The sequence below is a fragment of the Nuphar pumila genome, chromosome 12 (genome assembly GCF_984573655.1).
Source record: "Nuphar pumila chromosome 12, dmNupPumi1.hap1.1, whole genome shotgun sequence".
Lineage (NCBI taxonomy): Eukaryota > Viridiplantae > Streptophyta > Magnoliopsida > Nymphaeales > Nymphaeaceae > Nuphar > Nuphar pumila.
Genome location: NC_143260.1, coordinates 13,050,807 through 13,069,241, shown reverse-complemented (window position 1 = coordinate 13,069,241; position 18,435 = coordinate 13,050,807). Strand labels below are relative to the sequence as shown.

General features: G+C 35.8%; 1 protein-coding gene across 1 annotated transcript in view; it reads left to right on the top strand.

Annotated features, from left to right (window-relative positions):
* The first annotated feature begins 4,247 nt into the window (after window positions 1-4,247).
* MEE18 (maternal effect embryo arrest 18) overlaps window positions 4,248-18,435 on the top strand; it is a 94,654-nt gene continuing 80,466 nt past the window's right edge. Inside the window, exons 1-3 of the mRNA XM_089983032.1 lie at window positions 4,248-4,440; window positions 10,877-10,993; window positions 11,144-11,276. Coding sequence (XP_089839158.1) covers window positions 4,302-4,440; window positions 10,877-10,993; window positions 11,144-11,276 — 389 coding nt within the window. The 5' untranslated portion in view covers window positions 4,248-4,301. The remainder of the gene's footprint in view (window positions 4,441-10,876; window positions 10,994-11,143; window positions 11,277-18,435) is intronic.

Sequence of the window (18,435 nt, the reverse complement as noted above, 5' to 3'; positions counted from 1 at the left end):
CCTTTGGGTCCAACTTGGATTTTAATCCAAATTCTGCCTTCAAATGCCTAGAAAACTAGGCTCATAACTCATTTAACTCTTTATCTGCAAGGGTAAATAATATCTCACTTATAAAATTAATATCATGAGCTGACATCAATATACTCATGTGTTTTTTTTTAGAAATATGTTGTTTACCATAAGAACTAGAAGGCATCATTTTAAAAGCTCATTAATGCAATGACGAAATGATAAGAACATGTACTTAAATAAATATTTTTTATCGATCTTAATAACACATATTGATCCTCAATTAACTGTCATCAAATGATCACAATAGACGAAAAACATCCTCGAGGACTCTTCAAATGAAACATATATTGCCTCTTTAGTCAATTCTTGTATACGTCGTGCTTGTTTGTGAGTAAACTCTATACTTTTCTTATGACTTATATCATTCATAACTTATTTTGAAGTCATCTTTGGGTTATCATGCAAGTGTTTATAAATAACACATAAAACTCACTTTGAATGCACTTTTTCACTACTAGGTTGTTAATTGTTCCACCACATATATGTTCATTTTTATACTTCTTGACTATAAAGAATGGTGTTCTACGCATCTTTGTGCAGTTGATCTTCTATGGACAATCAACCATAGTCTATGGGTTCCTTCTCGTACATACGACGGTGACTCTGTTACTATAGCTTTTTATGAAATTTATCTAATAGTTATTCTTATTACACGATCATTCAAATACTCATGACAATGCACAACATCATTAAACCTTTTACCACAAGCAAATTTGTTATCGTTTGAGTATGTTATTAGCCACTATAACTGTTTACAATCGTTTTTTTTTTTTTTCAAATCCTTATACAACTTAAATGTTTCTACTTCAATGATTTCCAATTGTTCTTCATTGAATAAGAAACCATTTAACGAGAACCAAGAGTTTAACTTCTCAAATGTTATTTGTGTATCATTCTCACCCACCATTATTTATCCATATCATCGTTGTCTTGGTCTTTTCCTATAATTTTTTATGTATGTTAAATTGACATGGTGTAGTCATTATCATCGCTATCATTTGATTATTAATTATGGCCATCATCACTACTACACAAAAAGGATTGATTGATTGTACAAATTAAATCAAAATTTATCATATATATTGCTCATTTTGCTTTTTATACATGTAACGTTCAATGCATTTCCAACTTTCAAGATTAACATTAAAAACAATAACTCAAACTCAAACATATACTAGAAAGTCTAACAACATTTACTTAGATTGTTTGTCACCGACATTAGAATGACGTGTGTCATCCAACTTGCTGCGATGAATATCATCAACGCTGGTTTGTCCATGTGGTTTCACATCCTTTAGAGTGATTCTCTCATAATTAATTGTTTGAGACTGAGAGATGTTCTCCAAAAGATGGAGATCAAAACATAAATATGTTTGAGATAGATGCACATTATCTACAAGATTCTCATCAATTGCTTATTATATATCACTTTTGGCTGCTTCTACATCATTTATGACTACTTATTGTTTAATTTTGCAAAAAATAACTTCTTATTAAACTCCACAAGCAATGACTTCTTGATTACCCTTGATAGCACCTATAATTTGTTAGCAACTAAGTAAACATCACCATTATATAACATTAATTTTACATCATCATCACCCAAGACATGCATCAACATATGTTGGCCATCTAATTTTATAAAACACTTATACCAGGCCAATATGATTTTTTGACGAAATTCACAAGAAAAGAATTTTCGCAAGAAGTGTCACGCAATTCATAGTCCCGCATAGGGGTTGCGAAAGAAGCGAGGATAAATTTCGTATGAGGGTTGCGAGGCAGAGAAGATGCACACATTCACTATGCAAATCTACTTTGTTGGGGTATAACATAGTCATTTCTGCATCATATATTATGCAAAATTTATAGTTTTGGTGAAAATATCATGCAGTTTTCGTTGTTAGTAAAATTTAGCAAGATCAATAAAGTGTTGCAACTTAATGCACAAAAATTAAGAGATCCGCTCATGCCAAGGGTAAAGAGGTCCTAAAAAGGTCAAGAACCTACAAATTTGGCCATCAGGTAGATTTGTAATTTTGAAGGTCATTTGGGAAAACATGCCAATTTGACCTACAATACGATAAATTTTCATAAAATATATAGACTTCCTCATCCTTTAATTTATGAGTAAAAAAATGATAGTAAAGTTTGTCACAAAGGATCTCTACACTTGTGAATATTAAAATGATAATTTTAATGCCCAACATTTGTGATTTTGATCATTAGTGAATTTTGACAAATTATAGTTTTTTTGAAAAATACAACATTTTTTTTCATACAGCCATTTTTTTGAAAGTATATTACCAAAGGGTTGAATCCATGTCAGTCTCATGGGGTTTGGTATAATAGAAAGGGGGCTTGGCTGCTAGACGGGTGGTCAAGGTTTCATTTTCATAAGTGCCAAAACCCTTGCATTAACAAGGACAATAGATAAAAATCAGGGGTAAGCCCTTGCTTATCCCTTGCTCAACTAAAGTTGGGCGACTCCTTCGTGGCCCATCTAACAATCTCACTTAACAAACCTAAAAGACTAAAGATCTCACCTAATAAGCCTAAAAGACAAAATCCGGAAAAGACCAACAAAACAAAAAGAAAACCGTTTTTTTTTTTTTTTTGAACTCGACCTACATGATCCCACTCCAAAACTAGAAGACTAAAGATCAATATCTCAACCACGATTCCTCCCCAAAAGATCAAGTTCAATATCAACCTAGAAGACAAATATCTAAGAGATTCATACGAAAAAAACACCACCTTAAACAAAACCCAAGAAAATTTATGAATTGTCCCACAAATCAAATGCTAAAAACTCCCTCAAGAGTTTTACATTATATATCAAGTCAGTGAATAATGGATATGCAAAACCCAAGATGAGAAACCTTCAAAAATTGGCCCAAAAAATGAACGAATAAAAAAAACAAAGGAGGTTGAGCCATGATTGAAATCAACTAGAGTCGCAAAACAAATGAGAAAGGACCAGGAAACCAAAACAAGAAAAAAACAAAAGAAAAATAAATTGTTTGCAATAACGGATCAGGAAGGAAACCCTAACCCTAATTTGAGAGAGAGAGAGAGATGACAAAAAGGAGAAAGCCTAATTTGTGAAGACAGGAGATATAAGGAGAGGGCTTACGGAGAAGGCAACGAGCCAAGTGGTGATGGGTTGTGAGAAAGAGGAGCCTTAATGGCAACATAGAGTTAGGGGCAACACAGGAGCGCCCTTTGCAGAGGCAACACAACTGTGGGGGAGGATTGTGCGATGCCCTCCTCTGGTGGTGGTGGTTCTCGCTCAGACGGCAGGAGGTGAGACAGAAAGTCGAGGAAGGCAGGGGTGGATGAAGCATTGACGGCAACCTCGCTTCAGAGTTGAGGCACGTCTGTCGAGAATATTTCGTTCCCCTCGTCCCTATTAATTTTGTAATAGGAGGGAAGGTAAAACAAAAAGTTCATATGTTTAAGGACGCGGCAGATGCGCGGAACACCGTTCGCCGCGTTCAACGTTTGTTGAAAATCGTTGTTCCCAACAAGATTTTTGTCCGAATCACATTGGGAATGGCACATCATACATACCCTCAGGAAAGCAACCACAAGTACGACAAATTTAGCCAATTCCTGAGAGTGGTTTGCCCGTCATTCATGAAAAAAAGAGAGTTTGGTCCATGCCACCCAGCCCGATAGGTGCAAACCAGTTATTGATCTGGGTGCCAATTCTCAATGAGATTTTGACCCGAGTCTGATATGGGTTGGGTAATAAACAAGGAGGTCAAATTAAGAAATTGAGTTAAATGTTTAGGTCAAATTAGTATATGAAGTTGAGTATGGTTTATGAATTTTGATACTAGACTCAAGTTTCGGTTTGAGTTCTGCTGAAGACTCATAATTTCCAATGTTGAAAAACTTAAAAAAGGAATATTTTATTCGGTATGAATTAGCTTTGGTTTAAGCTATTCTTGTAGGACCCGGGTATTGTCTTTTATATAGTAGGTCTGGTCGTCTCGGGTGTGGACTGGGTACCAGCACCTCAAAGATAGATTTGGCCCCAACCGACTGGTTCTGATGAAGATCCAACCCATCGACACCCTTATAGGTCTCGCGAAATAATCGTTCACACGCTCGCCCCTGGCGATCTTGCGCAGCAGCAGCGTTGTCAGTGCCCTTCACTGTCGTTGATAATCCGTGCAAAAAGAGAACAGCACGGAGCGGCGGTTTTTGTTGGAGCGGGAGAGATGGCGGGTTGGTTGGGGCCATTCATATGTAAGTCTGCCGTCGTCCCTACCCCCAAACCCATCATCCCCATCCCAATGGCCTCCCTCGCCAGACCCTCACCTCCGGACCCCAACCAGCCGGCCCTCCTCGTCTTCTCAGGTCAGTTGCTGTTTCTCTAATCCCAGTTTACGGTTCTTTAGTGGTTCTCGAGTGCTTGCATTGTTGGGGAATCGAATAACGTATACCCAATGATTGCATTGTCGTCAACAGGAATTGGTGCAGATTTAGTATATCTTTGTTGAGGTTTTGATTGGATTTGGGGGTGGTTTTCGAATTGCTCGATTCTTTTCGAGCGAATCTTGGTTGCCTAAATCCACCCACCACCCATCGTGTGGCCAGCGGGGTGGATGTGAAGGCGCTGGATCAAAGCTCGCCGGTGCACGGGTTGGTGTGTCCGTAGCTTTCGAATGTGGGCCACGTAAAGCAGGTTGGTCGTCGCCCCCACCTGGGGTTTGCCTTGCTTGGGGCGGGCGGGGGGGGGGGGGGGGGCTCCATTAAGTGGCCCGGTTCTCGTCATAAAACAGAAGAATAACACGTACTCAATATATTTGATTGTTGTTCCTCAGGAATTAGGTTTGGAATTGGTGTAAACTTAGTATCTGTTTCGTTGCAGTTTTGATTGGATTTGGAGGGCATATTTCTTTTCGGGTCTCTAGTGGCTCTTGGTTGCTTAAACTTTTGGGGAATTAAATAACACATACACAATGTATTCCATTGTCATCGGCATGATTTAGGTTAGGAATTGGTGGAAATTTAGTATCTCTTAATTGCAGTTGTGATCGGATTTGGACATGGTTTTCGTATTGTTCGGTCGTAGTATTTCAAGGAGTTCTTTGATTGCTTGATCATGTTATTCCCATCTGCCCAAATCGCCATGGACCTCTTGGGTTTGCTATATTTTTCATTAGCTGGAGAATTGACTTCTTGCTATTTGGAAGTTTAGGAGCTCGATTTTTTCTTGTTGGTATGTCAGTCTATGCTCTTGTTGAGCCTGGGTTGTTTGAGCATGTTTCTGTGAGATTGGGTTGTTGATATGTCCGTTGAATACTGGGAACAAGAAAATATTTGACAGGTGAATTGTATAGAAGTGGTATACACAATTGTATAGAAGTGGTAACAATTGTATAGAAGGGAACAAGAAATATATTTTAAGGTACCTGATATTAAAGGGAATATCTTGCGATATTTTCAAAGTATCACGATATTATCATGATATTTGTTGGGAAAAAATCTTTATTTATTTAAAGGTTGCATTTCCTATTTTTTTTTTTTATATTTTAAAACCTTTAAAACATGTTTTTTTATATTTTTGAAAGAAAATAATGCAAAACTTATTATTTTCTTTGGTTTTTTGTTGTTATTTATATATTGTTTTTCAAAATTTTAAACTCTTGAGATTTTCCCAAGAATTTTCAACTTTTGAAAATTTCTTTGAGAAATACCCTAGCTGAGATAACACCTTGAATGATATAGGTGACTATGGCTCGACTAGGCCGATTAGTCCTGCCTAGGCCTTTTAGACGTATGCCGCCTAGGCGCCGTCTAGCGCTTTTGACTACATAGAATGTAAAGCATGCTTTCTACACTACTGGACCTGATGCTGGAAAGCATGCTGGTGTGGTGACAAGAAGCCTCAATGTAGAAACACATACTACCAATAACAATTGGAACTAATTTATTATATCTTTTTATAAATCTAAAATGTAACACTTGAAGGCCTAGGAGGTGATGGTGGGAAAAGTATGCCAGCTTAACACCTAAAATAAATTTGCTGACCCCTCCCTCGATTAGTATTAATTATTTAGCATTATTGCATCCGAAAACCTATGCTTGAAGAACTTTTTGATATTAACCCTTCATGATAAGGCTAATTATCTTATTTTTTTGGAGTAAGAAGATATTTAAAACATGGATTTATGTTCAAGCAACATTAATCTAGGTACGGCAAACATGGGATGAGGGACATGACCAATGTACTTGGTCACAAAGGTATTTATTTAGTTTTCATACACAAACAATCTGCTACATATTTCATCATCACTAATGGGATTTCCAATGGCTGCAAGTTGGGTTGTTGCTATTTTAACTCAAGAAAGCCTACTATCTTAGAAGTTTCATAGTTAAGTTTACTAAGTGCATGGTATTTACTCAAAGCCACAATGTGAAATAGCCCATAAATTTTATCACTTCATGTAAAAGAGTTGCTTTCATACACAAACAACTAATTGATCCTTTTCCTGCCATGCAATAAAACTAGGAATTTTAACAGCAGATCATCTCCTTTTGGTTATTCTCTGGGAATAAATTTCTCAGTAGAGACAAAGATTTGCTGAGGTGCCCCATCAGATCACGATTGTAAATGAAAGGTAAAATTATTTTTTAAATGATAAAATTAGTCTAATTTAGTTCTCAGTTACTATTTGATTAGGAAATGGAGAGTTTATAAAAGAGGAAGAGGTCGTCATTGTTCTAAGAACCATGAAAATGAGGAGCAATGTAAAAACAACTAATAATCATACTTGAGAAGGGTTAATCAGGAGAGGATTAATACAAAACAGTTCTCTCTCTCTCTCTCTCTATATATATATTATATTTACTACAGTCAATTGTAAATACAATCGACTTAGCAAAGTGGCAGAATTCTTTTTTGTTTTTTTCCTCACATCTAACACCATAGATGTGATCTATGTGTTTTATTTAGTGGGAACTGGCTTTTGGATCGTCGGAATCCAACTTGTATGCATGTTTTTCCAGCGATCCAAAAATCAATGGCTATAAATGCATTGATTTTTCTCAAATTATAAACCATGTTTTTTCATCGAAAAAGATGAAAAACATGATCCAAGAGTCGATTCGTACTAAATCTAGCATGCTGAACACATCTATGAGGTTAGATTGTGTCATAATAACTCGCATAATGAGATTCCGACTCAATTGTAGGTACAATCGAGTGTAGCTAATACAAATCCATATATATATATATATATATATATATATATATATATATAGAGAGAGAGAGAGAGAGAGAGAGAGAGAGAGAGAGAGAGAGAGAGAGAGAGAGAGAGAGAGAGAGAGAGAGAGAGAGAGAGAGAGAGAGAGAGGGGGGTTCCTCCTAAGTCCTAACTGTCCATATGGTGTGGACAGTTGATTTTTTATTTTTCCAAGCCTTATTTAACACATTTGACCCCACAGATGTGTTTAGCATGATCCATTTGCTAGGAATTGACTGTTGGTTCATGTTTTTTTGATGAAAAAATATATGATTTTATGAGTCTTTAAATTTATAAAGATTTTGAGTTGTTGATTTTTAAGGCCTTATTAAGAATCTGCTCACATGTCATAATCCAATGATCCAAAAGCCTATTCCTATTAAACAGTCCATGTCAATCACATCTGTACAGTCAAATTCCAAAAAAAGAAAAAGAAAAATTAAGCCTGTCTGCACCCTCCTACTGTTAGGAGTTGCCAATCACTATATATGTATGTATGTCTGAATGAGCTAAAACTCAGGTTCAAGTCATGTTGATCTAAAATTAGAACTCATAGATGTATTCCGCATGGTCCAAATGCTAGAGATCAGCTGTTGGATCGTGTTCTTTTTATGAAAAAACTCAATTTTTTTAGCTGAGAAAATTACATTGTAAGCTGTTGATTTTTCAAGGCTCATAAAATAATGACTACACATCATAATCGGACAATCTGAGACCCGATTCCTACTAACCTAAACATGCAGATCATGTATGTAAGTTTAGTTTCGTCAAAAAACAACAAAAAAAGTGAAGAAGAAAACTCATTTGGACGTATGGCAACCTGACAAAAAAAAAGCATGATCTATTTATGTTTATCATGTGTTGAAGTTGTCTCAAAAAAAGATTTTGGGCCAATTTCAAGACATCATCATCTTGATGAATTGTGAGTTGTCGTTCTTCTCGCTACCTTGAAAATTGAATCCATTGGCACATTATTGTGGACAATTAAGATCAATGTTGTCACTATGTGTGCGTATCGGCATGTATTGGCCGATACATATCGTATTGGCAGAAAATGGATACACATCACCCCTTAATCGGCTATTTTTTAATAAATGTAAAAAATACTAAAAATTATTATTTTTTTAACATTTTCAATATTAGTTTAATGGTTTAATGTTTTTTTATTTATTTTTTTGGCTGATACAGAACGATTCACTTGAGTATCGGTATTGGCCAATACTGCTGAATCGTTGGCCAAATGATTCAGTATGGATACCGATACTGACAACATTGATTAAGGCTACTGACATGGTAAATAAGTAATGCTAAAGAAATCTATATGGTCAAGTTTAACATTGAGTTGGTAGATCCAAGCGAACATGTGTGTGTACCATAGTACAACCATACAATATCATGGTTCAGAAGAACGAACATGTGTGTACCATGGTACAACCATACAATATCATGTTTCAGAAGAATCAGAACCACTAATATATTTCCTCATATATATGTATATTTTTTGATTATGTACATATATAAATATAAGGCAAAAGCTATGATGTTAGAAGAGATAAAATGAACATTATATGTGGTTAGAATCAGGCATCAAATTCTAGGCTTATGCCAACAAATTTTCCCCTTATTTTTTAGTTTATGTGTGTCAAGCAGGAAAAAGGTATGTGTACATATGTATGCACACATACATAGATACATTTATTACAAATCTGCATGCATATACACATACATATCTATATTATGTGCATGCACTTGAGTGTACACATACATACACACATACACACACACATGCATGCATACATGCACACATACATGCATACATACATACATACATACATACATACATACATACATACATACATACATACACATTAATGTACCTAGGATGCTACCATTAGTACCACATATTTATGCTATATACATGTTATGTAAGTATGATGTTTGCATTAAACCATTGGCTTAAATCCTCTCAGTGTCCAGAATCTAGTAGAAGCTACTGGTCCATGCTCCTAACTGCATACAATCATGCTACAAGCACACATATACACATGCACAGGCACATGCACATGCACATGCACACACAACTATCCACACCCGCACATATTCTTGTGTAAGGATCTTCTTTGTAAAAGTTTTGAATGGTAAGAATGATGCATGCTAGAAATGATAGCATTAATGTAAGCCATGCATGCTTATGTGCAAGGTAAAAACTAGAAGTTTTTTTGCTCATAGACATAGAAAAAGTACAAAAAATCATGTATAAGCACCAAAAGTGTCTTAGTGGTGTAGGGTGGGAATAAAGATCATTCTTCAGCAATTTTCTGGAAATAATTTTTACCATTCTAGGGAATTGTATTAAAAAGAGGTCATTATGCCTATTATTGAAATGCTATTTCACTTTATATGATCAACCAAATATGCTCATTGGATTTAATCTAGATATTTATGTATAGGGAAGTCGTCAAAAGCACGCCTAACTTTTTGGCAATAATAAAAAGTTTCACCTAAATTTTGACAAATTTTAAAATGCACCTACATTTTCTCATGGGTAATAAAAATTCAGGAGTTATCTTAGGTTGAATTTGCCATTCAATATGTACTATAAATACTGTTTTACCCCCTCGATCTCTCACTCATCCAAAATTTCTCCCTTTCCTCATCACCACGACCCCTACTTGTAACTCTTTTCCTTTCTCCTATTGCTGCCACCACCACCACCACCACCTCTCCTTTTATTGATAACTGCCACCAACACCACCATCACCACTACCAACCAACTATTATTCTGTCTCTTGCTGCCACCACGACCACCAGTATCATATTCCTCCACTAGACCATCACTGCCTTCTTTAATCGTCACTGTAGCTATTGGCTGTGTTTTTTCCCCTATCCTAATATCAAACACCTTTTTATGATGGATTTACAGGCTGCTCATACATTTTGATGTCTTGTGGCTATGATGGGGAGGGAATCCTTGATGAAGAAGTCCGCATCTGGTTATAGGAACTTGGTCGGTTGTTGGAAAAGAATAGTGAGTTTATTGTGGGAAAGATTAGAGGCCGAGATAGAGAAAAAAACAATTTATGGTAAATTAGTAAATTTGAGTTATTAACTCAACTTGAATTACAGATAAACCCAAGTTAGTTTGATGGAAATTTGCGTTAATTAACATAGAACAAACTTAGGTATATTTTTGACATTTCCAAAGATTTAGGTGCATTTTCAATTATTGCCAAAACTTAGGTGCATTTTGAAAATTTCCTTTATATTTATTTATCTAACACGTTGTCTGAAATTTATGTGGATTTTAAAAGCCATCTGCATTCAATTTCCTTAGGCTGCTATTTGGATTTTACTTCCTTTGCTTTGTAGAGTAACTCCTAATCGTGCCTTATCAATGAAGGTTCTTTTTCTCTAAAAACGTTTGTGGATTTTAGAATATTTATTAAAGAACAACCTTATCATACATAAGGATAACTTTGAAATGTTGCAATAAATTTTGGTACCGAGCTGCACTCTTCATTAATCTACAATTAACCACACTTCAGGCGGCACTGCATTTAATGGCGTTGTAGAAGAGCTAAAAAAGGTCACAGTCAGGGTTGCACATGTTCTTCCTGTTTCAGATGATGGTGGAAGTACTGCTGAGATTGTTCGTGTGCTTGGTTAGTGGAAACTCCTCAATATACTATGCCTGTCCATTTCACCCCCTCCAACCTCCCATATTTCTTCATTCCTTTTCTTCCCCTCTCCTTTAGATTAATTATTGTCTTATTCTGGTACATTTCTGAGATCACTTGATGAAAATAGGATAGGTGGTCCAGCTGTTGGAGACATACGTTCTAGGTGCTTGAGATTGTCAGATGAAAGCACATCCGAAGCTGTTGCTGTGAAAAGATTGCTTGGATACCGGTTACCTCTTGATGCTCTCCAAGCCAAATTGGAATGGTAATTCCTAATTAAAGAGAGAACCTCATTATTTGTTTTGGACTTCCATCACAGAATATGTTGCTTAGTTCATGGTAGCAAAGATACTTTGTTCATTACAAATTCTGTTTGCTCCCCCTAATAGCATTCTTCCTGTGCTACGAGTGTGTGTGCTCATTATATTCGGTTCAATATTCAATGATTATGTAGCCTTTTATGCCCTCTTGTATTTGCACTAATGAAATTGGATCATTTCATGCATGTGACTATCTAATGGTTAAGTGGAACTATATTTTTCTAAAAACATGCATATATCTTTTAATATGTGGTTATGTGTGGTGATCAATTAGTGTGTTCAGCATATGTCACAGGTATGACCTTTTCAGCCTTCTAATAAGAGTTGAATAGGTCTGGCTCTAGTTGAGTAGGCATATCTCACACATTTATAAAAATGAGTGCTCTGGGTATTATTCGTTACTTTAGGATACCATGGGGAGACTTGGCTTTGCTGTTGGATAAATTTAAAGTGAAAGCTAAATATGGAATTCTTTCTCTTTTATTGAAATAGATTTTCTTTTCTGTTATTTGGCATGCTGGTCAAAAGGTTAAGAAATGCATAGTTGAAATATTTTACTGGAACATGCAGGTTAATGCTAAGTTAGAATTATGGAGACAGACATTGGAAGCTAAAGGTTTTAAGTTGAGTAAGAGTAAGACTGAATATATGGAATGTCGGTTTAGTAAGCAACGAAGTAGTGATGGGAGTGTAGTGAAGCTTGGTGAGCAAGAAATACCGGTGAATGATTATTTCAAATATTTGGGATCCATCATTCAAAAGTATGGAGAAATTGATGGAGATGTAAATCATAGGATAAAGGTTGGGTGGATGAAATGAAAAAGTGCAACTGGAGTGCTGTGCGATCGTAGAATGCCATTGCGGTTGAAGGGAAAGTTTTATAGGACGACTATTAGGCCCGCTTTACTATATGGTACGGAATGTTGGGCTGCCAAGAGACATCATATTCAAAAAATGAGTGTAGCTGAGATGCGGATGCTTAGATGGATGTGTGGAAATACAATAAAAGATAAGATTCGGAACGAGGAGATATGTAAGAAGGTAGGCGTTGCACCCATTGAAAATAAGATGAGAGAGAATCGTTTACGGTGGTTTGGACATATTCGACGAAGGCCTAATGATGCTCCAGTTAGAAGGATGGAGAAATGGGAAAATATATTAGTTAAAAGAGGTCGGGGTAGGCCTAAGAAGACTTGGATGGAGATGATAGGAAAGGATATGAATGCTTTGAACCTCACATAGGACATGGCATTGGATAGAAATGATTGGAGGAAAAGGATTCATGTGGAAGACCCAAAATGAATTTCTTTTTTTGGTTCATATCGCTGACCCCAATTGTTTTGGGATGAAGGCGTAGTTGTTGTTGTAACATGCAGGTTAGTATCTCATACCTTTTGATATGGGTCCGAACCGGATAACCAAGATGAATACATCAGGATACCAATATAAAATAAATTTATACCAATTGAAAAATATTTGATTGAAAAAGGCACAAGTTGACTGTCTCAAGCCACTCGACATTCACATGGTTAAGAGTATCAAATCTTGTGGTGTTGATTAGTTACCAACACTCCACAGCCAGCTGGCCTCTTCCTTTATAGCTGCCTTTACCTCTTCCACTATGAAAGACATTAACATTTTTATTTCAAACTCCATGGCTATTATTAGCTTTCTTCATATTTGGTACTAACATTGAATAGTATGAAAGAAGGGGATGAAGTTCATCCAAAGTGGGGACATGTCTCAAAGATAGACTAGTGTTAAAATGTCCATGCTTCTCCTGGAGAACTGGCAAGGCATGATATAGTTTATCATGATCATTCGCAAGGTGACCAATCATAGCAAGTTGATCCTGAATACACTTTCATATGAGTGACATAATCAGAAGTTTTAGATGATCTTGCAACTTGATGATTTTTGTCAAAGTTGCATAAGACTTTTCTAGGAAAGGTGAGCACATGGGATTCCTTGTCAGCTTTCTTGAATTCCATAGCAATAGGTAAATCCACAATATATACCAAGATCATCAAGATAGGTTGGACCTAAGCAATGCTTTTAAATTTTTAATCCTTATGGAAGATTATCAATACATATTAAAGTTAATGGTGGGACTGACTTTTGTTTTTGTTTTTTTAATAACATTTTCCTAGGACTCTTAATCTTGGATGCATAGGGGTAACACGTTAAAAGGCTAGCACATCATTTGTAATACATTTCATTTATTTTATTTTGTTCTTCCTGATACATAATGTAACATAATTTAATATGTAATCTCATAGTTTTAGTTAGGATTAGGTTAGTTTATTTAACTAGGTTAGGTTTCTTTTTCTTTTTTAGTTTATTTTTGGACTTATTTGGCTTTATGCTTTTTTGACCAAAGTCAAAAAGCATAAAGTGGAGAGAGCTGTTGGACTCCCAGTTGGGAGCCCAACACTCCCTCGTTCCCTCTCTCCCTTGTATTATAAATATGGGGTGTTACTCCCTTGTAACTTACACTTTTGTAAAGCCGCCTTTTGGGACCCAAGATATTGAAATTGATATTTTTTTACGTTTGTGCATTTGTATCCGTGCCTTTGTGCACTTGTGAGAGTTCTCCTTTTATGCCTTTGTGCACACTTTGTGTTTCTAGTATTGTGTTTATACACAAAATCTCTTTTTATAGAGATTTTCACATGGTATCATAGCAAGGTTGCTTGGGAAGAAAAATCTTGTGATTCTTCACAATATCGAGTGCCTCGAAAAGCATGCCTTCAATTTTTTCGAGATTGGCGTGAAGACTTCTCTTCATTAAATATTTTAGAAGATTACTACAACAAGAGTTAAAATCTCTTTGTGGTACATATTTTCTCCTTATCTTATCTCTCTAATGGGTGAAAAAGACTCTCATTTCTCTTTTGGCTTTAAGCTTAATGGTTCTAATTATCATGTATGAGCCGAAAATATGGAAGCTCATATTAAAGGAAAAATGCTTTGGGGATATGTTCAAGGTTCCATAACGGAACCCGAACCAAAAATTACGATGGTTGAAAGAGGAGAAATCAAAATTCTTGAAGGAGAAGAAAGACAAAAGGCTCTTGAAGAATATTCAAAGAAACATGAGGAATGAGAAATGAGAAACTTCAAGATCCTATTTTGGATCTTCTCATCCGTTGAAACCAAGATCAATGCCAACATCATCAAATTCAAGAAAGCCTCCGAAGCTTGGCATTATCTTGAGAAGATCTATACTTCATGAGACTTATCTCACAAGTACTATCTTCAAAAGAGGGCCTTGACCTTACAATAAAATGAGATGTCTATTCGTGAGTACTTTGCCGAATTATCCTTTATTTGGGATGAGCTTGGCTATTGAACTTAGATACAAGCAATTAGAGGAAGATCACTTCTTTAACTTCCTAAATGGTCTTCGACCCGAATTTGAACAAATTCTGTCCTCTCTTCTATCTTCTTTCACATCTCCTTCCATTGAAGATGTTATTACCAAGTTAAGTGGAGAGAAAACTCGTATGAGCATTAGCAAGCAAAATCCAAGTGTTTTTGCAATGCCCACAAATCAAGATGAATGTGATAGATCTAATAACGTGTCTAGCCCCGACAATAACTTGAGGACATATAAACCTCCTCACTTTAAAAACCAAAAATCAAGGATACAATGGTGGTCAATGCGGAAGAAGGGACAATAGCAAAATTGTGTATCACTTTTGCAAGGAACCCGATCACATCAAACCGGTTTGTCCTAAATGGAAGAAACTACTTGCAATGGCAACCACATCTCAACCACAAAAAGATGAATCTACAAGTGAAGCTCTCTCTCTAAATCAAATTATAGAAGCTCTTCAACCTCTTCTTAAGGGAGCTATTTCTGGTGCCGCCGTATCCACTCCTTCTCCTCCAGGTAAAACTTCTTGGCTTTTAGATTTAGGTGCATCTTTTCATATGTCTCCAAACATCTCTTCTCTTTCCGAATATTCTAAAAGTTTGTCACAATCTTTTGTTTTAACCGCAGATGACACTTCTCTTGAAATTAAGGGGATTGAAAACTTTGAAACTCAAAATTTCTTTATTCCCCAAATTAGATTTATACCTAAATTCAATTTGAACTTACTTTCCGTCTCTCAACTCTCGGACCTTGGATGCGACATTCAATTTTCATCTAATAAGTGTTTAATACAGGATCACCGGTCCGGGAAGTTGATTGGGAAAGGCTCTAGGAAGAGCGACTTGTACTATGTGGATTCTCTCCAAATCCCTAAAACCCCTTTTTGTAATGTGGCCCAACATAAAGGCATAAATGTTTGGCACAAAAGACTTGGTCATCCCAACATCACCAAGTTATCCTATTTGCATTTTATTAAAAATCTTTGTAAAAGTACTTTCTCTTGTAATGATTGTATTTTTGGAAAAATGAGAAGTATGCCTTTTGAACAAAGATCTATGTTTACAACAAAACCTTTTGAAATTGTTCATTCGGATGTTTGGGGACCGACACCCGTCGTATCCAAGAGTGACTTTGCCTATTATGTAATTTTTGTGGACGATTTTTCTCGATATTGGTGGATATATTTTCTTAAACATAAGCACAAAGTGTTTTCATGTTTTAAATCATATCATATGATAATTAAGAATCAATTTAATAGTAATTTAAAGATTTTTAGGGTCGATTCCGAAGGCGAATATCTTTTCAATGAATTTAAGACATATCTTGAAGACTATGGTATTGTCCATCAAAGATCGTGTCCTAAGACCCCACAACAAAATGAGTTAGCCAAAAAGAAGCATAGGCATATCATTGAAACCACTAAAACCCTTCTTATTTTTCAAAGTATTTCAATTTTTTTTTGGGCCGAAGCGGCTCTTGCTTCAGTTTATCTTATTAATCGTCTTCCATCCAAAAATTTAGATAAAATCTCTCATTTCGAAACTCTATATGAAAAAGAACCCGATTATAATAGATTGAGAGTTTTTGGTTGTAAGTGCTTTGTCCTTGCAGATAAGAATGATAAACTCTCGCCTAAAGCCATTCCTTGTGCTTTTCTTGGCTACTTCGAAACCTAAAAAGGGTTTTGATGTTATGATACTAAAAATGATAAGTTATATGTCTCCAGGAATGTAACATTTTTGGAAAATGATAGTGCTTTTGAAAAGAATGAATCTCATTTAGAAAATGCCGGCTATTCCTTTCTCTTTGATCTTTTATCTAAATATGATGATATCTCTATTGATGACGAATCAACATATAACAGTGACAATGAAGTGGTTGAAATAAACAATAACTCTAACCCTACTACCTCTCAAGAAGAAAATATAACTAGAGACCCTATCACCTATACTCATAGAGATAGACGCACTTTTAGAAGTGCTATTGAGCAATATAGTGAACCTAGCGAATCTATCCTCCCACATGATTCAAACCCTAGAAGAACTGACATAACTAGAAGAACTCCCTCTAGATTCATATCTTTTGATTCTTTCTCTCTTAAATATCGGGCTTCCTTAAGTGCCATTCACTAATATTTTGAACCAAATTTTTTTGAAGATGCCAAACGATGTATTAAATGGAGAAAAGCCATGGAGAATGAACTCAAAGCGCCTAGGAAAGCCAACACTTGGGAATTTCAAACGCTTCCTAGTGGAAAGAAAACTATAGGATGCCGATGGGTGTTCAAAGTCAAAACCAAGAGTAATGAATCTCTTGAGAGTTATAAAACTCGTCTTGTAGCTAAATGATATAGTCAAGAATACAAGATTGACTATGAAGAGACATTTGCTCCAGTAGCTCGTATGGTTACTGTCAGATGTCTGATCACCATTGCTTCCATTAGAAAATGAAATATTTACCAAATGAATGTCAAAAATGCCTTTCTAAATGGTGATCTTAATGAAGAAGTCTACATGGATGCTCTACTTGGTATAAAAATTCCTAAAAATAAAGTTCTTCATCTTCGTAAAGTTCTTTATGGCTTGAAACAAGCTCCCAAGGCTTGGCACGATAGGTTTAACAATGTAATGACTGAAAATAGTTTTACTTCATGCTATACTGACACTACATTGTTTGTTAAGAAATCTGATGCAGAAATTGTTATATTACTGTTATATGTTGATGATATGTGATGATGTCAAAGGAATCAAGAGCATTAAATCTATCCTGACTTCAAGATTTGAAATGCCAGACTTAGGATTTCTGACATATTTTTTGGGAATTGAGGTTGCCTATTCTCACAAAGGCTATTTTTTGTCTCAAACTAAACTTGCTTGTGAGATTCTTGACAGATCAGGAATCACAGATGACAAGGTTTGTGAAACTCCTGAAATAGTAGGTTCAAAGATGAAGATTGATGATGGGATTCTCCTAAAAGATCCCACACCTTACCGACAACTGGTTGGATCTTTAACGTATCTCAACATTATGAGGTCTGATATTTCTCATGCAGTAGATGTTGCTAGTCAGTTTCAACATGCAACTACTACAGTTCATATGAGCACCATTCTCCGCATCATCAGATACACAAAGGGTACAATAAACAATGAGTTATTTCTATCTTCTTTTTCTGAATTTAATTTAATTGCTTATACTGACTCTGATTGGGGAGGTGATCCAAATAACCGTCACTCCACCACCGGTTTTTGTATTTTTTAGGAGAATCTTTAATTTCTTGGAGATGCAAGAAACAACATAAGGTCTCACTTTCATCCACAGAAGCCGAATATAGAGCCATAACATCTACTACCATGGAGATTGTTTGGATTCGCAACTTGCTGGAAGATATGAATATTCAAGTTCAAGGGCCCACAAAACTATGTTGTGATAATAAAAGTGCAATTTACATTGCAAAAAATTACACATTTCATGAGCGCACAAATCACATTGAGATGGACTGCCACTATGTTCGTGAAGAATACTTAAGAAGAACCATAGACCTTCCATATGTTACATCAGAATACCAACTAGCAGACTTCTTCACCAAAACACTGTGCTCTCCAAGATTTAACTTCCTTCTTGGCAAACTTTCGGTTATGACACCCTAATTTTGGGAGGGGGGGAGGTGTTAAATAATGTAACATAATTTAATATGTAATCTCATAGTTTTAGTTTACTTTTAAGTT